General features: G+C 38.3%; 1 protein-coding gene across 16 annotated transcripts in view; it reads left to right on the forward strand.

Moving 5' to 3' along the window:
* SLC4A7 (solute carrier family 4 member 7) overlaps positions 1-22,055 on the forward strand; it is a 64,371-nt gene that overhangs the window by 12,061 nt on the left and 30,255 nt on the right. For 6 of the 16 annotated variants that reach the window (XM_033165209.1, XM_033165207.1, XM_033165214.1 and 3 more), the window contains 6 exons: positions 11,300-11,381; positions 15,634-15,777; positions 17,291-17,429; positions 18,262-18,422; positions 20,094-20,282; positions 21,537-21,893. In XM_033165209.1, the coding sequence (XP_033021100.1) occupies positions 11,300-11,381; positions 15,634-15,777; positions 17,291-17,429; positions 18,262-18,422; positions 20,094-20,282; positions 21,537-21,893 (1,072 nt within the window). Of the gene's footprint in view, positions 1-1,579; positions 1,635-7,765; positions 7,827-11,299; positions 11,382-15,633; positions 15,778-17,290; positions 17,430-18,261; positions 18,423-20,093; positions 20,283-21,536; positions 21,894-22,055 lie in introns of those variants that run through there. The other 10 variants (XM_033165208.1, XM_033165217.1, XM_033165213.1 and 7 more) reach the window with 5 other exon arrangements.

Here is a 22,055-nt window from a genome sequence, read left to right on the forward strand (position 1 = left end):
AGTTGTTGTGGGTGGAAACACCAGGCCCAAAGAATAATTACTACTATTGTCCAGTGAACAAAACACCCAGGTTTATCTTGAGATGGAGAATGAAATCAAGAAGGCATGAAAAAGAGGATAAGTGACTTCAAATACTCTAACGTAGACTGGCTACATGTGTCCCAGTCATGACAAAGAAATAAAAATTTATTGATACCCTAAATGATTGTGTCCTAGAATAGTTTCTCATGGAACCAGTCAGTGACCCTGGACTTAATCTTAAGTGACACTGAGGGGCTGGTGTGGGATGTAAGTGTTGTTAAACCAATTAGGAACAGTGGCCATAGTGCTATGAAATTCAACACACACACACACACACACACACACACGTTTGTTATATAAATATTTAAAAGGCTTGGTTTTTACAGTAACATGTTTTTAATATTTTGTTGGGAGCTTCCCAAAGTAGTTGGGCCAACCCGGTCAGATGGGCAGCATATAAATAATAAAATTATTTTTTTAAAAAAATTCATTTCATTAATTACATTCATCGCCATGAAGTCCACCAAGCTGGATGCCTTTGAAACTTGATTAGGTCAAAATCATGAAGGGTAAGGCTGTGTCATTGGTTTCTAGCCATTTTGACTATATTCTGCCTTCATTGTCAGAAGCAATATGCCTCTGATTACCAGTTGCTGGGCAGAGTGCTGTTGCGCTGATGTCCTGCTTGTGGGCTTCCTATAGGCACCTGAAATGGCTGCTATAAGAATTGGATGCCAGCCTTTGGCCTCATCCATCAGGGCTCTTATGTTCTTAAACTCTAGGGTAAGAAAGTGTATTGTTAAGAAGACCAAAATTAGTTATAAACCACAATTTTGGTTTCTTACATAACGACAGGGTAGTTTTTAGCAAGGTCCTCTTCCTGTCTATGTGGGAGGAGGAAAGGGGAGGGGGAGAGCACAGAAGCCTGCTCATGTATCTATCACATGGTTTACTGTTATGTGGAAATTAGACATATGTATGTAGGAACTTGTACCTTATATTTCGTTCCTTAGAAGCTATAGTTTTAAAAATGATTCTTGGCATCTGCTCTGTAATGGAAATTGATCTTCCTTCCCCCACCCTCCCACCTGCAGTACTTTTTATAGATCCCTAAGAGAGCTTTTCAGGCTCAATGTAACTAGAAAATTGGCTTTTATGAATATATAAATGTGTACAGTGTTTGAGACCTTTTTTAGTTTGGGGATTTGAGTCAAACATAGTGACGACGAAACCTTGGGCCTTAACAGCAAAACATTCATATTGCAGGCTGTTTTTAGCTACTGCTGTAGCTAAACGTTAAGTCACAAACCACATAGTTTCAATTCCTTTTTTGGTGTTCCCTTGGTGGGAATTGAAGGCATGCCATGTTCCTCAATTCTGTTATTATGTGACCTGTGCTGGATGTAGTTACTGGCCTGGAAGACTAAGTATCTTTACAAGATAACTGGCTGCAACAGAGTGATTTATACTGCTGTACATCTGTGTTGGCTGTGCTGTTATAAAGTAGTTATGTGTGGTCTGGTTTCTTGAGGCTCAGCACTGCAAAATTACACAAGGGCATTCTCCATTTCTTCAGCATCAGCATGGAAGGAACACATATAGACAAGGACCTGGTAAATACTTCTTTCAAATAAATAACATTTTAAAGTGGCTAGAACAGAACACATGATATTCACTCTTGTTTGTCAGGTTGCGTAAATAATTGTCTTGAAAACCTTTGTAATATCAGGGTTTAATATACATACAAATTTAGCTACTGTATATAGTCTTTTTATAAGCTCCTTTAGCTTTAGAACGTGTGTGACTGAAAACTTTGAAACCCAGCCAGATGGGTGGGGTACAAATAATAAATTATTATTAAATTATTATTATTATAATAAATACAATTAATAGTACTACTTATTAACCCATCTCTTTAGAGAGGGCAGATTTTTTCAGGATTAATGTATGTTAGGAAATTGAACTAAAATGTATTAAGTGTCTTCTTGTGAAATTACAGGTCTCTTATCTAAATATACCTTCCACTGAACATTATTTGCACCCTTCTCTCCTTTATGCACCATATTATATCAATTTTTGTTAGGTCTGTAGTAAACCTTTGACTATGTAAGATTCTTGGGCAGGTCATGTGTACATAATCAGGATTAGAAGCTCATCAGCATTCTTTGTGAAACTAGTATCATAGGTCTTTTTCTCAGTATCATGTTCAGTAGAGGATAACTATTTAATTGGAAAACAGTATGGTTTAAAGTTAGTGAGAAAAAACTTCCTGAGTTCAGTATTTGATAGAATTGCAGAACATGCCTAGATAGCTTTACTTAAGTGGCTTATCAATATGGAGGTATCCAACATTTTAAACATGTCTGATCCAGTAGTCTCTTGGACTTCACTTTTCATTCCCCACTTATCATTCTGTTTTGCTATATTCTAGGAATATATCTTGCTGTAGTAAATAATGTGGCTGCTAACTTGGATATTGTTTTAATATGATTTAAGTAAGTCTAACCCTTCGTCATGTTAAAAGATTTTCCACGTGGCTGTGTGTAAAGAAAATATGTTTGAGAATCTTAGAAAGTATCTCAGTAATATTTCATCTTTTATTACATGAACAATTGTAATATAAAATAGGTAAAGTCTGTCCATATTTGTAAGGTGTTTTTTTTAAATGTTTCTGCTTGTGCACACTGGATGATAGAAAGGTGGTTTTTAAGTTTTAGGCTGCTATCCTAACCCCAACCCTGCCTGCCAGTGGAGCCTTGTGTAGTGGTAAAGCCACTGCCACATCCGTTACCCAGCCACTTGCCGGGGGGGGGGGTAGGGCTGGTAGCAGCAGCCACAGCAGCATGATTGGGCTTGATACTTGCCAGCAAAAGCCATGAAAACAGCTTGTAATCCAGTTCATTCCAGGCCACCACAACCCTGCCTCCTCCCTGCCCTTGTTTCGCACCTTTCTGTACATGGACCCGCATGTGCACAGCCAGCACTCATGTTCACTGCTGAGAGGTTTAGGATCTTTTCCTGGAGTTATAACGTATGCTTGTTGTGGATGTGTGTTAACCCTTAATCTTATGCCCACAAGAAGCTCTCACTCAACGAAATGAAGCTTAGTTTATTATATAAAACAGGAGTGACAGAATATATGAAACTGTTGCTTTAGACAGCAAAGTTACAGGCTAAGCAGGTAGCAAATTCCATTATACACACACTTTAATTAAAGCGTTAAAGATTCACTAACTATTCTAAAAGGCCTACAGAAGCTGCCATAAACCTACACTAGAAGGAGTGGGAAAACGAAAGTATATTTGTCCTTAAAGTGAAGCAGCAGTATGTTGAGACCTGGGGAGTGCTGGTTAAGTTCTATCCTGTTGGAGCTATGAGGGCCAACTAGCCTTTGAATCTAATAGGTTTTTTAAAATACCTTTTTGCCAAGGCATACTACTGGAGAGGGAAAGGGTCTGTGAAATGATTGATTCCTACCATTTCCATAATCTCTTCCAGACTTTCCTGCCTAGTTCTCACCTTGCCCATCTTTGGTCATCCTGTTCCTGTTTGCTTAACAAAAGGGTGAAAGACTTTGATACCCATCTCTGTCTGCCATCTGCCTTTAAATCACATTACCATTGTGGGGATGGATCTCACTGAGGAGTTGAGTATCATGTACTTGAAAACAAAATTTGCATGTGTTAATCTTCTGGTCAGATGTGGGTGAAGGCAGGATATGCCCAAAATGTATTTCAGCAGGGGGCTGGAGTCTGGCTTGCTCCATGGCTCATCATGTCATGTTAGAGTCAATCTTATACTTAAGTCAGGATCTGCTGAGATAAACCATATCATAAATTCAGATTAGCACACACCTCCTTACATTTCCACTGGTGAATAACCTTCCAGCATGCATTGTGGCCACCTGTTCAGCAGATTTTCTCCTGAGTCCATAACCCTTACTGCCTGGCATAATGGGATGGGGGTGGATTGCCATGCCTGAAATACAAGTGTGTAAAAGTGTGTACTTGCTGATTTCTGCTGTCATAACATATACCCTGGTGAAATCCCTGTCAAATATAAACATGTACAGGTATCTGATGAATTGGCCTTAAGTGTAATGCTACTTTTTGCCTTTAATATAGGTAGGATAGTGTGCATTTTTCACAAAGCAAAAATCTTATGGCAACTTTAGTTTTACATTACACATCTGTTAGATGAGCATTCTTTCAGCTGACAGCATTCAATTAAAAGTTGTGGTGTTTTTAAAAGAGATGGTAGAACACTTAAAGTTATTTGAGAATGCTAATCAAATTAAGGACATGATTTGATCAGAATAAACTTACAACATTTATTTTAAGGTATCTTACTTTTCTTAGAAGACTCGCTGGTTAATACTAAACAGTGCAAATTGTTGGTGAAAATGCCTACTTCAAAGTGTTTCTGCATTTTATGGATCCTCTTAGTTTCTGTCCCTATCCTGATTTAGTTTTAGTGCCTGCAGAGATTCAGATTCCAGCCTGTTTCATCTCAGTAGGAATTGCAAAGACAATGAGAAACTCCTTCCCTATTTCCCCTTATATTTGCCTCAGTGTTAAAATGTCTTGTGGTAGCCTCAGGTGGGAGCAGTGATGTCAGAAGCTTACAAACATGCAAATTAGGAGAGTCATCTGATATAACTGATGTAAGTAAGTGCAAAGCTGGTTGTAATGGCACAAAAAAATCCATAAGTTTATCTGGACTGGGACAACCAGGAAAACATTCCTGGAATTGTGGAAAAATGCCTGGAACAACAGTTTATTATGTTGAAGCATCTTCTATACAAGGGAAGGCTAATACAATTGGGGCAGTTTTTTGTTTTTTAAAAAGACAACAAATGGGGCAGGTATGCTTGAGATCGAAAACATTTTGAACAGAATGAAGAGAGAGAAAGTTGTTTCCCTTCAACAATACTAAAACTCAGGGTCATGCAATGAAGCTAATTGGCAGCAGGTTGAAGGCTTTTAACATGATTATGAAATTCACTACCAAATGATTTTGTAAGATCCAGTATCTTAAACAGCTTTAAAAAGTACTAGAGAAATTCTTGGTCACTATATATTACCTATCATGCTGCATTTTTTCAGCTCATGGGTCTGTATTTAAGTTGAAATTTTGCCTAATTCTATTGTGTCAGAACATGTAACAGCTTGTAAAGACTGCAAAGCCCCTCTTATTCAGCTTTCTGATGAGTCAATCCTTTTTCTACATGGAATTGGACTACTGGGGAAGCTAAATAGGTTCATATAAACCTCACTACCTTTCAGTTACCGGTACATACTTTTCAGACACAGAAAAGTATAGTAAGAAACGCAGAGCAGAAGGTGACTTTCATGATGTGTCCTAGAAAGCTGCAAATTCAGCAATGTGTTGAGCGAATTTTACATGCACGTTATTAAATATTGGAAACCTATGTGACTAAGTTCTGTTTATAGCAACAGATATAGTATATTGAAGACTTAAGGATTAAAGTTTTAGCAGAAAATTAGTTCCTAACTCAGAGCTTTGTTAATTTCAAGTTGCTTGACAAAAAAATATTAAGAATGGGATTAAGGTTAATATTACTTAATGGGATAATCTCAGTCTCAGTGTATTTGTATTGTAATTTTTAAAAACAGGCATGCCTTTAATGCCTTAGGAAGGTTTACAAGGGCACACATGCCTTTCAGTAATCTAATCTATAGACAGGCTGCTTTCACATGATATAATTTTGAAGGCCACTTCTTTATGAGCGAGCTGGCAAAGAACGCCTGTTTCATATTTGTCAATCAAGACTAAGGACACTAAATTACAATGTTGGTATAAACAGCATTCTAAAACACATCCCCCCCCCCCGTGGCATAGTGTAAGCAGTTTTGTTGCTTTTAATTAAAGAAACATTGCAATAATCAATCATAATGAATTAAAAATTAAATGGTAGTATTAATAACCAAATAAGAGAGGCAAATGTAAATACAAATACAAATGTAAAAAGCTTGTGGAACCATACAACTGATAAATAATTAGTCTTCAGTCCTACCTCCTGAATTAGAAAATTTTTAGTTACAGGTGGGTAGCCGTGTTGGTCTGCCATAGTCAAAACAAAATCGAAAATTCTTTCTAGTAGCACCTTAGAGACCAACTGAGTTTGTTCCTGGTATGAGCTTTCGTGTGCATGCACACTTCTTCAGATACACTGAAACAGAAGTCACCAGATCCTTAGATATAGTGGGGGAGTGGGGAGGGGTATTACTCAGAAGGTATTACTAGAAAATTTTTATGACTCCAACCTGAAATGAAAATTTATGTAGGCTGTTTCTGCCTTCTCTGAGTTAATAAGACAACTTCACCATTTGGTAATGTCTCAACATCGACTCCACTTAGTTGTGGTCATCTTTTTATTTTATTTTTAATTAAAGATTTCTTAGTTCACAAAAAATACATGCATTGTCTCTTTTTTCAAGTTGTGTTTTCTACAGATCAGTTTCATTTGTTGTGAGACTTTAGTATTGCATACAGTGTTAGGTTAGGAAGAAAAGAGAGAGAAAGGGGGGAAATGGTGAGTGGGGTGGGGTGGCAATACTTCTATTATTCTACTTAGTGTATGTGTGGGATTATGTGTCAGCTTCACATGTGGGTTCTCTTACTATTTGCTTGCTGTATTTCCTTGGTGGTGAGAGAGGTTGGGGATGGCCTAGTCCAGGGGTCAGCAACCTTTTTCAGCCGTGGGCCAGTCCACCGTCCCTCAGACCATGTGGTGGGCCGGACACACACACTCTCTCTCTCTCTCTCTCTATATATATATATATGGGGGGGGAATGAACAAATTCCTATGCCCCACAAATAACCCAGAGATGCATTTTAAATAAAAGCACATATTATACTCATGTAAAAACACGCTGATTCCTGGACCGTCCGCTGGCCGGATTTAGAAGGCGATTGGGCCAGATCTGGCCAACGGGCCTTAGGTTGCCTACCCCTGGCCTAGGGTGTGGTTGGTTGTCTTTGGTTGGCTGTAGTTGTGGCCATCTTAAATTTATTTGTGGTGCTTTATGCACCCCTCATCTAACCTTAATACACTTTAGTATTTGTCCAAAGTACAAGATCTTGTTTTTGAACATTGCACTACTTGTTTTTAAAGTTCTTAAATGCATTAGCATTGAATAGTAAGAAGCATAGAATCACAGAATTGTAGAGTTTGAAGGGACACCAAGGGTCATCTAATCCAACCCTTGGTAGTGCAGGAATCCTGTCCACAGGTATCCCTGGGTGGGCTTGAACTACCAACCTTCTGGTTAGCAGCCAGACACACTGACACATGTGCCACAGAACATTAATGATCATTAATGGTATGAGGCAAAAAGTAGTTAATTGTGTGCTGTGTTTTTTAAAGCGTAAAAAGCTGGTAGGAGTTAAAACCATTAAAACAATACTGATAATTATAATAAAAACATCATGGCACCAGCCTTTTCATTAAAAGCAATTTGTTTTCGAAGGCCTGTTAGAACAAGAAAGTCTTCATCTGCTTTTGGAAGGACAACCAGGAGGGAGCCAGTCTATTTTCTCTTAAGGAGTGAGCAGCCACCAAGAATTCTCTTGCAACCCTACCAAGCGTGCAGTCATGATTGTGAATCATGTCATAACTTTATATGTAACCTAAAAATGAACTTTTTCCTGTCATTCTCCTTTTAGGAGTATCTAGCAGTATTTGCAAGATACACTCTTATGACGGTATCTAGAAGAAAAGAATCTTATCTTTTGTAGAGAAGACTGCATTCCACTCTAAGGCAGAAATGCTGGAAATAGAGGTAGTAATTAGGGGAAGAATCAGCATTTAATGATTTTAGTTATACTTAAGGCTATTGTGTGTGTGTGTATGTGTATGTGTATATATATATATATAGAGAGAGAGAGAGAGCGGTAGTAATGAAGGCAAGAATCTCTCACTCTCTCTCTCTCTCTCTCTCTCTCTGTGTGTGTGTGGCCCCCAGCGTTTGCCCACCCTTGGCATAGCCTCTATTTCTAGTGGGGTCTCCCTTATGTTGCATTTTAGACTGTAAGCTCCTGAGAGCAAGGATTTGTTCTCTTAATACAGTGTAGAGAGTCATGCACTCACTAAATAAATGAAATATTCTGAGCATCTTAGCTGTTTCTATTGCTACATTATATGATACAAGCAGGATTTTTGCCTTAGAGTGGAATGCACTCTATATGTATGGCATGACTTGTTTTTGAGAAACCTGTGCTGAGTCTTAGTAATCACAGCATTCTTTTCTAAAAGCTCACAGACCGACTTTCTAATTATCTGTTCTAGGACCTGGTATCTATGTCACTGGTTACCTGGGTCTTCTTTCTCCCCCTTTTTGAAGATGGAAACAACGTTTGTCCACCTCCAATCCACAGGGGCCTGATCTATTATCGAAGAATACTCAAAGATTATAGACAGAGGTTCTGAGATTGCATCTGCAAGCTCTTTTAGTACCCTTGGGTGCAGCTCATCAGGCCCTATTTATCAATATTGACTATTTTTCACTCACACCAAATTTGTGATGATGGGGGTATGTGGCCACCAGGCCCATTAGTAGTATGGGAGGAGGGACAGGGATGACTTGTGCAGCCCTGCAACCTTTCAATGTGTATGGGTTGTCTTGAACCCACTTCATCTCCATAAGGCCCTGATGCAGAGAGGTAGTTATTTGCGTAAATCTGCCCAATGAGTTTTTGGCTAAGCTGTGATTGGAACTGTAGATTTTGTGCCTCTTGGCTTTCAGGTTTGCCAACTAATTCTTAGGTTTTTGGAAGAAATATCTACAGCTTAACTCTTTAAGAAATGTTGGAAGCCAGTAGTTAAATGGAAAACACTTTAATGCAGATTTAAGCTACAAAATCCATAACATGGAAATGCATTTAATGTTTAACTTGGCAGAAGTAAAAAGAGAGAGATATTTTGTGCAACATAATGCCTTTTTAGGGTCATTATAAAAATCCACCACCTTGCTGACAAAAAGACATAAAAAGACATCACCTTGCCGACAAAGGTCCGTCTAGTTAAAGCTATGGTTTTCCCAGTAGTAATGTACAGAAGTGAGAGCTGGACCATAAAGAAGGCTGATCGCTGAATAATTGATGCTTTTGAATTGTGGTGCTGGAGGAGACTCTTGAGAGTCCCATGGACAGCAAGAAGATCAAACCTATCCATTCTTAAAGAAATCAGCCCTGAGTGCTCACTAGAAGGACAGATCCTGAAGTTGAGGCTCCAGTACTTTGGCCACCTCATGAGAAGAGAAGACTCCCTAGAAAAGACCCTGATGTTGGGAAAGATGGAGGGCACAAGGAGAAGGGGGCGACCGAGGATGAGATGGTTGGACAGTGTTCTCGAAACTACTAACATGAGTTTGGCCGAACTGCGAGAGGCAGTGAAGGATAGGCGTGCCTGGCGTGCTCTGGTCCATGGGGTCACGAAGAGTCGGACATGACTGAACGACTGAACAACAACAACAACAATAAAAATGTGTTTGCTAAACGCACAGTTTGAAAAAGAGGATATATTTGTGAAGGTTGTTTTCACCCAAAAGTTCTTAATGTTTCCTTTGAATCACGGTAGTTTCCCTTTCCCTGTTATAGAAGATGCATAGTCTGTTACTCAGTAACTCTTGTTTTCACATGCTAGACAAGCTTACAGAAAACTATTAAGTTGGACTATGGCTGGCAATTGAAAATGGGGGTATAAAACTGGTTTTCATTCCACTCAGGCTTTCTGGGCAACATGATGACTTGCCATAAAACTTATACTAAAATATGCGATTCCAGAAAATAACCCTGTGTTCTCTGTTGTTCCTAACCTTCTGAAGATGGTATGACAAACAATTTTAAATTTTTTGTCATAGTCATTTATAAAATGGAAACATAAACATGTAGATGCGATTGCACAAATATTCAAACTATGTTTCTGCTAGTGATGTGGGTAGTAGTTTGGATGTTTTCAGTATAAATATATATCGGAAATTTATCCTGATTGGCTCTTGGACATATAGTTTTTTGTTTTCTGCAGTATGTGTGTGGCTATCTCTAACCTGCTTTGGCTTTCTGAATAGTTTATTTAAACAATTTCTTCCAGACAACTCTGGAATTTGGTACCTTTTAATCCTTATGCCCTTCTTATGGCATGTTAATATCAGGATTGTGAGTTAACTTCTGCAAGATTTTGCCTTAGAACAGGCTGGAGAATTTTTGAGTCACTTTCTATCCTTTATTGATGCAGATAGATTTTCCATTATTTTTCTGAAATACAGACTTAAATTTAGATTTCTCCCAACTATTTTCTTATTAAGGGGAAAAGGCCCTCACTGTATGTTTTGTGAGTAGCTGTTAGCTTGTAAGAGGGGGAACATGGTTTCTGTTAGTGAGTGAGATGTGAACTTGTAAGCATTCTGCACATATACTGGAAAGAGTATAGAATTCATAGGTTGCAGTACATTACAATTAAAATAATCAGCTTTATTTTCTTTGCCTGTCTTACTATAGGCAAATATAACTCTGAGAACAAGAGGATCTAACTGGACTTTGAGCAGTGGGAATTAAAGCTACTGTACAGTGGTATCTTGGTTTGCAACCGTTTTGGATTACAACCACGTCAAACCCTGAAGTGTGTGTCCCTTTTTTTTGGATTACAACCCTTTTCAAAACAATTTACAACCAAATTTTTTTTTTGAGGCCACATTGGCAAAAGTGCGCCTTGGGTTACAACCTGTTTTGGTTTACAATCGGACCTCCGGAATGGATTATGGTTGTAAACCAAGATAATCACTGTACTGTGGTTTTATGGTTTATATGCACTTTTTGGCTTAAGAGCCCCCAAAGTAGTAAACGTATTAATACAACAAAAGCCAAAAGTTCAATAAAATACAATTATTGGTTATCAACCAAACAATATAAGAAAGCAAAACAACAGCAAATTGAGAAAATTATAAGAAAGCCTTCCTCAGTTAAATTATGGAAGAGTGCTCTTGCTGACCCTATATCCCCCACACTGTTCAGAAACCTGAACAGACAATGAGAGATGCTACAAAAGCTTATTCCAGCTAGACAAATTAAGTATTCTGCTCTCCATGCCTCTAGCTTAAGGTATGCATATGGTAAAAAGAGTTGAATGCATAGTCAGAAGACTTGAGGAATATGTAACTTACATTAAACTGCTCATTTCAGAAAATGATTTCAGAAGTAACTGTCTAGGAGAATCTGTTTATAGTGTTAAATGGGATGTCTGCTCTGTCTTTTTTAGGGTCATGATGAAGAAGCTGTTGTGGATACAGGCAAAATCAGCTCTACTATCAACACAAACTTTGAGAAAGAAGAACTAGAAAGTAAGTATATTTTTTCAGTCTTGTTAGGATTTTTTTCCAAGTTCAAAAGTAAAACATGTTAGAATCCTAGTGCTGCATGTGTGTTATCTGGTTTGGCATGGTTGCATTGATGCTATTTGAAGTAATGCCTGGAATTTCCACCTAAGTGGTTAGTGTGCATTGCATCCAATATGCAAGATGAAGTCAGGTACAATTACCCTTTCTCCTTTCCAGCTCTATGCTTAGCCATCCTTTCTAGTGAAAGAGACAGGATTTGAGGTGCTCTGAGAACCTTGAGAGAGCCAAAAAAAACCCTCTCCTGAAATCATCTCCAGTTTGGAGTAGAATTGGGGCTCAGAGAGTATCCCTGCATTATGCTGTGCTTGGGATGTGCTTGCTGAATTGCTTAAAGCAGGCATAGGCAAACTCGGGACCACCAGATGTTTTGGGACTACAATTCCCATCATCCCTGACCACTGGTCCTGTTAGCTAGGGATCATGGGAGTTGTAGTCCCAAAACATCTGGAGGGCCGAGTTTGCCTATGCCTGGCTTAAAGGGTATTAGGATAGCTACTGATTTAAACTCTATGATTTGCTGAATATGTGGAAAATATTTGCAACTGGTTGTAGAAGAGAAACCAACTTATGCAGGTAACCACGTAAAAGAGAGTATACAATACGTGCAGGAACAAATCTAATGAAGTGACTTGCACTGTGCAACAGTGAAAGCTGTCTACAAACTCAGGCACACACTTTACTAAGAACACTTCACACAAAGAACTTGAAGATGTTAGTTGGACAGAAGACAATGATACCATTTTGTGAAGTGAGCAGTCATCTAGTATTTGCTTATGCTATGAAATTTGGCTCCTGATGCATTCTTAAAAAACGATGGCTTGTGCCATCTGCTTTTTCCATGGCATAAGTCCAAACAAAGCTCATTAAGCAGAGGGGGCTGCACTTGACTTTTACTTAGCTTCACTTAGGTTTTTCTTTGCTAGGTGTAACCGTGTTTACATTCAATAGTTCTATTATCTTGGATATGTGATACTATAAACTTAATAATAGTGGCAGACTTTTCAATCTGGATTTCTGCTCTTTGACAGCAAAATAGTCCTCCGTTTCTATGTGTATGTAGGTTTAACATGTTAGCATAATGAAGAAATCCTTGAACATGTGTAAGAAATTGCCAAAGCAGGACTGCAGTTTTAAGCAAAATCTGTTTCAAGTAGGCTCCACTGAAGCTAGTGCTATGCTTCATAGTTAATGAGTTTACAAAAGAGGTATTATATAGATCTGAATGAATAAAATCAAGAATGAAATTGTAATATTGAGTTGCCAGAGAAGGTAGAGGTTTTTAATGAGTTGATCCTTTGTTAGCATAAGAATTTTCTGGGTGTTTTTTAAAAATATAAGATTATATGTTGTATATTAGTAAGTTACAGGTATAATACAGTAATAATATAAAATTATTGGATAAAAAGCAGTGAATTGCTTTTTTAAAAGTGTATTCTGATGCTGTGCAAAAATCAGCTGATTTGGAATTGCCTTTAATGTATTTTGTTTATTTTCTATGTATCATAAGTTTTCCATGGCCTGAGTATATAGACTAAGTAGTGAGCACCTTTTAAGAAATTTTAAAGTGACACCATTAATGACCTTAACTGGTAAATACCATTTGTGGATTTTGTCAACTAAGCTTGGATAAAGTCATGTCTGATTAAACCAAACAACTGTCTCTGGAGCCATGTATACTAAATTTAGTGTCCTTCATTCTATTAATGCTGTTGAGTATTGGATTAAGCTAATTCAGTAACAAGCTTTGCTTGGGATTAGTATGGCACAGCCATTGTGGAAGTGGGTTTTCTGAAGGTCATTTAACAATTCAGCTGTATCCTTTGGACTATAAGGATTTTTTTTGGTATATGACTTGTGACCATGGAATTTAATGGAATTACTTAATATTTTTACATATGCATGATGTTCCTCTTCCCCTCCATCCCCTTCTTTTCCACATACCCAGAGACTGCATTGGGCAGCATATCTTCTTTGTAGTATGCCTCAGTGAAATGTGGAAGTAGTTTCAAGTTTTTGATGAAGGGGATACTATGATTAATTAGATGCTTCTAATTATTTCATTGTGGCCACTATGAAGGGGAGAAGAGAGAACAGGCTGAGTATACGGGCAAAAGGGTCGTTTATATCTCAGTTCCTTAAACTTGAGTTAGGATTATCTAAATTCATCTGGAAAGGGCCATTCTAGTAGACCTTTCCCCAAGTAGATCTATTTGTGAAGAATTTTTACACCCACCCATACCCACACCCACACCAGTTCCTCTACAGTGTTCCTGTGTAAATTTCTTACTTTTCAATGTCTTATTTTCTTTCTCTTTCAACTGTGGGTGTGATCAAGTTTGCTTCCTGCTTAAATTGCAGTGAAGTTGAACATCCTACGTTTGACTTAGAAGCCAGGTTTGATGTTGAACTGCTGGCAAGTTGCAGCTGGGAACAGGACTCTTTTTCTGACCTAGACTTAGTTTAAAAAAACACACCACAATTCAGTGAAATGAGGCTTACAGCAAGTTCTAATTCACTTGCTTTGAAGTTGAGAAGAATACCAATTTTGACTGTGTTTCTTTAAACCGACACCGGTTTATTAATTGTGATAGACATTGACCATAGCACACATGGTCTTGACAATTTCATTACAGGCCAGTTTAGATGTTAAGTGTTCAGTGCTGCTTTCCACCACCTTCTTTATTATTTATTTATTTATTTATTTATTAAATTTATATGCCGCCCTTCACCCGAGCACCAGAGGGCGGTTTACAACATAAAAACATAAAAACACATAAACATAGTAACAAAAACAATACCCCCCCAAGTTTCAATAGCTAAGAGCCTGTGAGAAGAGGAATGTTTTTGAAGGTGCCAGGCGAGCCTCTCTGGGGAGAGCATTCCACAAGTGGGGAGCCACTGCAGAAAATGCCCATTCCCATGTTGCTACCCTCTGGACCTCTTGTGGAGGAGGCAAACGAAGAAGGGCCTCAGACTGTGATGACAGGGTCTGGATCAGTTTATATGGGGAGAGGTGGTCCTTGATGAATTGTGCCTGAGCCAGCACTTTGAATTGGACCTGGAAACCAATTGAAAGCTAGTGCAGCCGTGCCAGGATCGGTGTAAAATGCTCAAACTATATTGTCCTGGTGAGCAAGCTGGTTGCTGAATTCTGCACCCGCTGAAGTTTCCAAACTGTCTTCAGAGGCAGCCCTACATATAACACATTGCAATAATCTAACCTAGGTGTTACTAGAGCATAGGCAATGATAAGCTATTCCTGTCCAGATAGGGGTGCAGCTGGGCTACTAGCTGAAGCTGATGGAAGGCACTCCATGCCACTAAGGCCACCTGAGCCTCAAACTGACTTGGTTTTTTTCTTTAAAAAAACTGCATGAGTTTTTTCAGATATTCAGAATAGAAGGATGGGGCAAGGAGATCCTGTTTAATATTTCTCCATGTCTTTTTGCAGCTGTGAGGCCACTTTCAGTTCAACAAAAACACTGTGGGGGAAAGGCAAAGGGAACATCTTATTGTATCTAGTTTGGGCCCAGTACTGTATTCAGATTTCAGTACTTGGAAATGTAAAAGCCTGCCTTTTCTGTCTAGAAAATGAAATTGTGGTAGCCTAAGGTAGTAAAGAGATTACCAATTATCACATGATTTTCACAGTATGTGATTTATATAATAGTGTAGTAAATGGAATAAGTAGTGAACATCTACAAAAATTCTAAAATGATACCATTAATGACATTATTACTATGTGTTGTTTGGCAAACTACTATGGATGTTGCAGCAGCAGCTTTCCTTTATCTATTGGTGGTTGGGCAAGGTGATGTTTGAAGTCCTTAACATATCTCATTATTCTGTACCAAATTCATTTTCTGAGCTGGTGCATCCTTTAAGGAGTTCAAACCTTTTCTTGAAAGGGGTCTAGATGTTCAGAAATCAGTTAAGATGTTTTTCTTTCTATCCTGATAATGAAAAAAGGAAAATACATTTGTGCCAAATTGGTACTTCTCTGTTGCCTTCAAATTCTTGTAGATAGAACATTTATTACAACGTTTCTCAAGTAGCAGGATTCGCTCTTTGTCATCTTTGATTCATGGTTACTGTATAGTGCAACAAGTGTCCCAATGCTAATTTCAAGCCAATTATGTGGTCTGTGGTTGTCTGCTTGATATGCCTAATATGTTGCATAATATTTTTGGTTAAGGTCACAGAGCTGTTTATATTGGTGTGCACGTCCCCTTTGGAAAGCAGGCTCGACGACGTCATAGGCACCGGGGACATAAGCATCATAGAAAAAGAAAAGAAAAGGAAACTGACAAAGAAGATGGGCGAGAATCTCCATCCTATGGTAATAAAAAAGATAGTTCTTTCGTTGTACTTTAAGCAGCAATATAGTAAAATCCAGTTTTTTGGTTATTTATTTTTAAGAAGAGTAGAATTGACAGCATGGTTTTATTTTGTGGGGATGTTCCAGAGAAATTACAATGGTTATTTGCCTGTGTTTATACAATGTTCACAGATCTTATTGCCTCATTATTATCCTTTATGAACTTTTTATGTTAAGAACTTGCACTCTGCTCTTGTGCTACATAATCTTAAATTATTACATCTGGTCAGTGGCTAGTCAGATTAGATTCAGAACTTTTAAATTGTTTTCTAATATACAGCCTTGAAAATGGTGGGGTTTCAGAAACGTTTATGATCCTGGAAAGACATGGAGCTAAATGTATGTACTCCCATTTAACATCCAAATGCATTTTGCTCCCTTTCATGCTCCCTTTGCCATTTTTGTTCAGTGGAAGGTTTTGCTAGAAGGTTAGTAGGTAAGAAATGAGTTAATCAAAAATGAAAATGCATCACTACTTGAGTGTTTTGAGCCTTTAAAATGACTCAAATCAGATTTGGAAATCTTGGTATGGAACAAGAGGCTTTATTTCATTCTCAAACCATGATAAGCTCCTTTATCTGTTAAGGATTTTTGTCTGTTTTTCTATGCCGGTTATGATTTCTGTTTGTAAAGAAATCTTTCTGTGGAAAGATTAAGTACCATTTCAAATGTTCCTGTGTTTACAAACATAGCAGTCATTCTTCTCTCTACAAATTCTGTATATTGCTAGTACACAAGCACAGTTTGCTCAAGACCATATACTACCTTCACAGTAGATGTGTAGAATCATAGAATCATAGAATTGTAGAGCTGGAAGGGATCCCAAGGGTCGTCTAGTCCAACCCCTTGCAATGCAAGAATCTCAGTCAAAGCATACAAAGGGAAAAGAGGGCAGTATATGAGGAGAATCATGGTTTAATTTTAGTGTGAGCCAGCTTAAAGAGCCTTGCTTATATATGGCCAAAGGAAATAGGTTATACATGTGCACCAGTGAGTCTTTGCCTCATGTATGTTTGGCAATGGTTCATAAAACCTTTGTAAATCAGGGACTAGCACATGCCTGTGCACAAAAGTAGACCCTGATCATGGGATCCATTTGTGGAAGACCGATTCCAGGAGTGTGTATTGTATGGGCACTCTTTCATAAATGCTGCAGTCCCACTGATCTCAGTGAAACCGAGCCATTGCAGAGGTTCTGCAATCAGTGCTCTGTTTTGTTTCAAATTAGCTGCTTCATGTATGTATTCATGTACATTCATTGCCCTCTAAGAACCACTGGAATATAGTGAGCTAAAATCTAAATAATAGATGGTGTTATTTTTATAGGAAGTTGGTGGTTAAAAAATAACTTCTATTCCACTTCCAGCATCAGTGGTTATCTTTTTTGTTTTTAGCAGTGTGGTGATATGGGTAAGAGTTTGACGATCTAAACCTTATACTAAGATGTGCCCTTCATAATCTTATTTCCACCAAGACACACCATCCCAGAGGGTACAATTTATCCTGGGTACCGAGGATGATGATGAAGAACACATTCCCCATGATCTATTCACTGAAATGGATGAACTTTGCTTTAGAGAAGGAGAAGAATATGAATGGAAAGAAACTGCCAGGTAACCAATTAATATTCCTCTTCAAATTCTCTCCCTGAGGATTACAGCAGAAAGAGACTTGGCCCTCCAGTTTACATTAAGACAAGTGGAAATCTATGAAATCTGTTTGAAGTGCCTGACAAGTATTCCTTTACACCTAAGTGTACTTCTCCTAGCTCAGTGGCTGTTGATACTACTGCTTATTTTTTTAAAAAAAATATTGCTCACTTTTATATAAGGGTGCTGGTGTCCACTGGCGGAGGAAGAGGAGTGCGGGGGGAGCGCCCCGCCCCCAGTAGCGCAATCCCGGGAGGGTGCCATCGCGGCTGCCCCCCTGCCTGCACTGGCCGCCCCACCCCCACAGGTGGCATGTCCCGCCCCCGCCTGCTCTCCACCCCACCCCCGAGTGCCGGAGCATGAAGCTCCGCCACTGCTGGTGTCAAGTGGTAGGGTGGTTGATATATGAGGCTATAATCCTATACTCTTTTACCTGAGAGTTCGTCCTAGTGAGTTTAGTACGGCTTACTTCTGAGTAGGAAAGAATACGATTGTACTGTAAATATTTTTAATAAGCAAACACTTAAATTATAGAATGTATGGAAAGAAGATTTTGAGAAGCAGGGCCAAATGAGACATTTTATGTATTCTTATTTAGTTCTTTTTGTTGTAAATTACCCTATGGCCTGTGCAAAGAGTGGTATATCAATCATCTAAAGAAATACATAGATTGTAAATAGCAGAGTTTTTTATAATTAAAAATAGTTTTTATTAAGGTTTTTTGTGTTTAAATAGCAGTATTTTGAAAAATAACGACTTGTTAGTGTGCATGTAGCTCAGTATATTTTTGTTTCAGATGGCTAAAATTTGAAGAAGATGTTGAAGATGGTGGTGATAGGTGGAGCAAACCTTATGTGGCTACTCTGTCTCTGCACAGTCTCTTTGAACTGAGAAGTTGTATCTTAAATGGGACAGTCATGTTGGATATGAGAGCTAGTACGCTGGATGAAATAGCAGGTTACAGCCAATTTTCATTTTAGATTTTTAAAATTTTGCTTGTGTAGATCTAGTTCTAAAACAAAACAAAACAAAACAAAGCAGTTTTTCAGTTAGTCTGTCTAAGAAAGAAACACAATAAAGGCAAAAAATACCCACCATTATACTTAAAGCTTGAAGTTCAATGTCCTGCTGATTAACTGTGTTTCATTAGCAGATAAGGGCAATGCTAAAAGTTGTACTTGCTTTAATTTTCTGTAGCATAATGTTGTAACTCAAAAAATTCATTTTATTCAGTGTGTTAGCATAAATCTTAACCAGAACCTCTCAGAGGCTGGGGTACTTTCACTGGGGGAGATAACAAGATGGTTCCAGCCTGAGGGTTTATTGCAGGGCTTCGTTGCTTATTCTGTCACTCTGCTACATATTTTGTTGTTAGCAATTTTAAGTTTTGGGATTAAATCAAAGCAAAAATGTGCCTCATTCAAAAGAAATCTGGACATTTCCAAATAAGGAGCACATTGTTATACAGTATGATTGCATCTAGTGCACAATTCACTTGCGTTATTTCAACCTTGTGTGGTTGAAAGCCAGCTGGTTGAAATTGCACAAATTAATTGCATGCATGGCGGAGAGCTTAAAAGCTCTTTTTGTGCTGGGTTTTGCTGGCATGGAAAGAGCTTTTAATGTCTCTGCCTCGTATACTGGGCAAATTCTGCTCAGCGAATGGACTCTGGGATGCTATCACGAGATCTCGCAGGAGCTTTGCATTGTTTAGCAAATGCTTGCTTTATAATCTTTAACCAGAATCACCATTTACCAAAGGAAGGTCTTACGGATTGCTCTTAATGTGGAATTTGACTTAAATCAGGAGGTGACTACCGTATTTTTTGCTCCATAAGACTCACTTTTTTCCTCCTAAAAAGTAAGGGGAAATGCCTGTGCGTCTTATGGAGCGAATGGTGGTCCCTGGAGCTGAATTGCCCAGGGGCCAAAAGAGGATCATGCTTTTTATTTTACAAAGAGAAAAGGGAGTGTTGAAAGGACCCCGCTCAGCAGCTGATCAGCAAGAGATCGGGAGAGAGATAAGAGTCCCGGCTCCCTGTCAGCCCCGCCCTCCTTTGTTGAATGTGCTGCAGAGGGAGGTTGTTTGTTTCCCCAGGACATGTGACTGGCTGATTAGATTATCTGTCTGGAAACTGTAGAAATGGCTCCCTTTCCTTAAGATTTTTCAGAAATGTGAGTTAAACCTCAAAAAAATGGGGCTTTTCCTCTTTGCTTTTCCCCCTTTGCAAATGGAGCTTTGCTTTTCCCCCTTTGCAAAAAAAGCTGCAAAACCTTTAGCTGATCCTCGGGGAAAAAAACCCCCAGGGCTTTTCCCTTTGCAAAAAAAGCTGCAAAACTTTTAGCTGATCCTAAAAAAAGCCTTTTGCCTTTGCAAAAACAGCTGCAAAACTTTTAGCTGATCCTCAAAAAAGCCAGGGCTTTTCCCTTTGCAAAAAAGCTGCAAAACTTTTAGCTGATCCTCAAAAAACAAACAAACACAAAAAAGGGCTTTTAGAGGAGGAAAACCAGAAAAATATTTTTTTCCCTTGTTTCCTCCTCTAAAAATGAGGTGCGCCCTATGGTCCGGTGCGTTCTATGGAGCGAAAAATACGGTATATTTTTGATTTAATCTTTTTCTCTCTATAGATATGGTATTGGATAACATGATAGCTTCTGGTCACCTGGATGAATCTATGAGAGACAATGTCAGAGAAGCTCTTCTGAAGAGGCACCATCATCAGAATGAAAAAAAATTCACTAATCGGATTCCCCTTGTCCGATCCTTTGCAGATATAGGCAAGAAACATTCTGACCCTCTCTTGCTTGAAAGAAATGGTGAGATAAGTCATGGCATTCAGTTTGTTTTAACTTTTAACAAATTTAATGCAGAGATGTGAGAAAAGTCAGCACACTTGAAGAAAACAAGTTCATAATTCATTCCTGATATATAAGGAATTGAGTAAACATTTGTCTGTAGAATTAGTGACTTTGTCTTCATGTCTTTTGATCTGTAAGATTTGAGAACTGTGCTTACACCACTGAATATATGGACAAATGCTTGTGAAACCAAGGCTTATGAATATTGTGTCTTGTTTCATTATATACCTCCTCTATTTTCTGGCTCTTCCTGTTTTATGCCTATGCTACTGAATTTTATAATAAGTCCATTTTTCTTTTAGGAATAATCAATAAGTGATATTTTGGTGAGGAAAACCACACTGCTTTTTATCTAAATGATTGCCTTGGTTTCTCCTGTTTGCTATTCTCTGTATGTGCATGTGTTTATATTTGCTTATAATATAGAATCATTATAGGATATTCTGATAGTGTGCTTTTTATTTACTGAGTGGCTCTCAAATTTGGTGTTTCATTTCTGTTGGTGTGGTTTCTGATGCTAAAAAAAAATAGAGTCACTGCTCAGGTAATTTCAGGTAATCAATGTGTATTTCATTTTATATTGCTATCTATACTTTTAATTAGAATTATCACATATTTGGCTTTTCATGTATATATATTTCAAGTTGCTGATTTTGATAAAAACCTGCCTCTAAAGATATTGAGTTTGATAGCTCCACAGCAAACTGTTACATATTATTAGGAGCCAGTAATCAGTATAGAGTCTTTTTAGGCCCTGATCCTAGTGTTTTTCTTCCAAAGGTTCACATACTGTTGACACCCTAGGTCAGGATAGTGACTGTGTTTTTATTTTGCATGTTGTACTTCAGGTACTGCACTTTCTGTTTTCCCCAGAACTTGTTTTGCAGAAGGTGCTTATATGTCTGCTTAAATATATATAGATTCCTTTATCATAAGCATAGCACTTAGATGTTTTGCTCAATTCTCTTGGGATCTTAAGCAGTCACCAGTAATATATTTCTTCTTCCTTCCTCCCTTACCTTGTAGATAAGTGTACATATAAGCTGACTTTTTTAACATCAAAAATTCTGCTTAGCTCTTATGTTTTGCTTAAGTCTTATCTCACCTATGACTGAGTAATGTTTTGTGTTTTTAGAGTTTTGTTATATAAAATATGAATAACTTGTCTTCCTGCTGAACATTTTTTTTATCACTTTATTTGTTTTACCTCAGGGGAAGGCCTTTCAGCCTCCCGCCACTCTTTACGAGCTGGTCTCTCTGCCTCAAATATTTCCCTGAGAGGAGAGAATCGTTTATCCCTTCTTCTCAATTACCTTCTTCCTGGATCTCCAGCTGCCTCAAGGAGCGCAACCCCTTTACCTACCCCACAAAGCACTCCACCTTCCAGTCCTAGGTGCGGTCACAAGGGAACCACAAATTTACCACCAGCTGAGCATCAGGGTGCTGAACTCCTAGTGTCTCCTTCTAGTGATGATATCCCTAAAGTAGTAATTCATCCACCTGAGGAGGATTTAGAAGCTCAGGAAAGCAAGGAGAAGACGACAGAGGATAATAGTGACATAATACCAGGCAACTATTTGAACTCAAATTGTCCATGTGTGGTGCTTTCTGCAGCTGAATCACATCCACTGCAAAGTTTTTATCACACAGCTTGAGCAATCATGAGTTGTATATCAGTCTGTCACTTGTTTGCATGCTTCATTTCTTCTTGTGTGATATTTTCTTGTGTGA

The sequence above is a fragment of the Lacerta agilis genome, chromosome 12 (assembly GCF_009819535.1).
Source record: "Lacerta agilis isolate rLacAgi1 chromosome 12, rLacAgi1.pri, whole genome shotgun sequence".
NCBI classification, from domain to species: Eukaryota; Metazoa; Chordata; class Lepidosauria; order Squamata; family Lacertidae; genus Lacerta; species Lacerta agilis.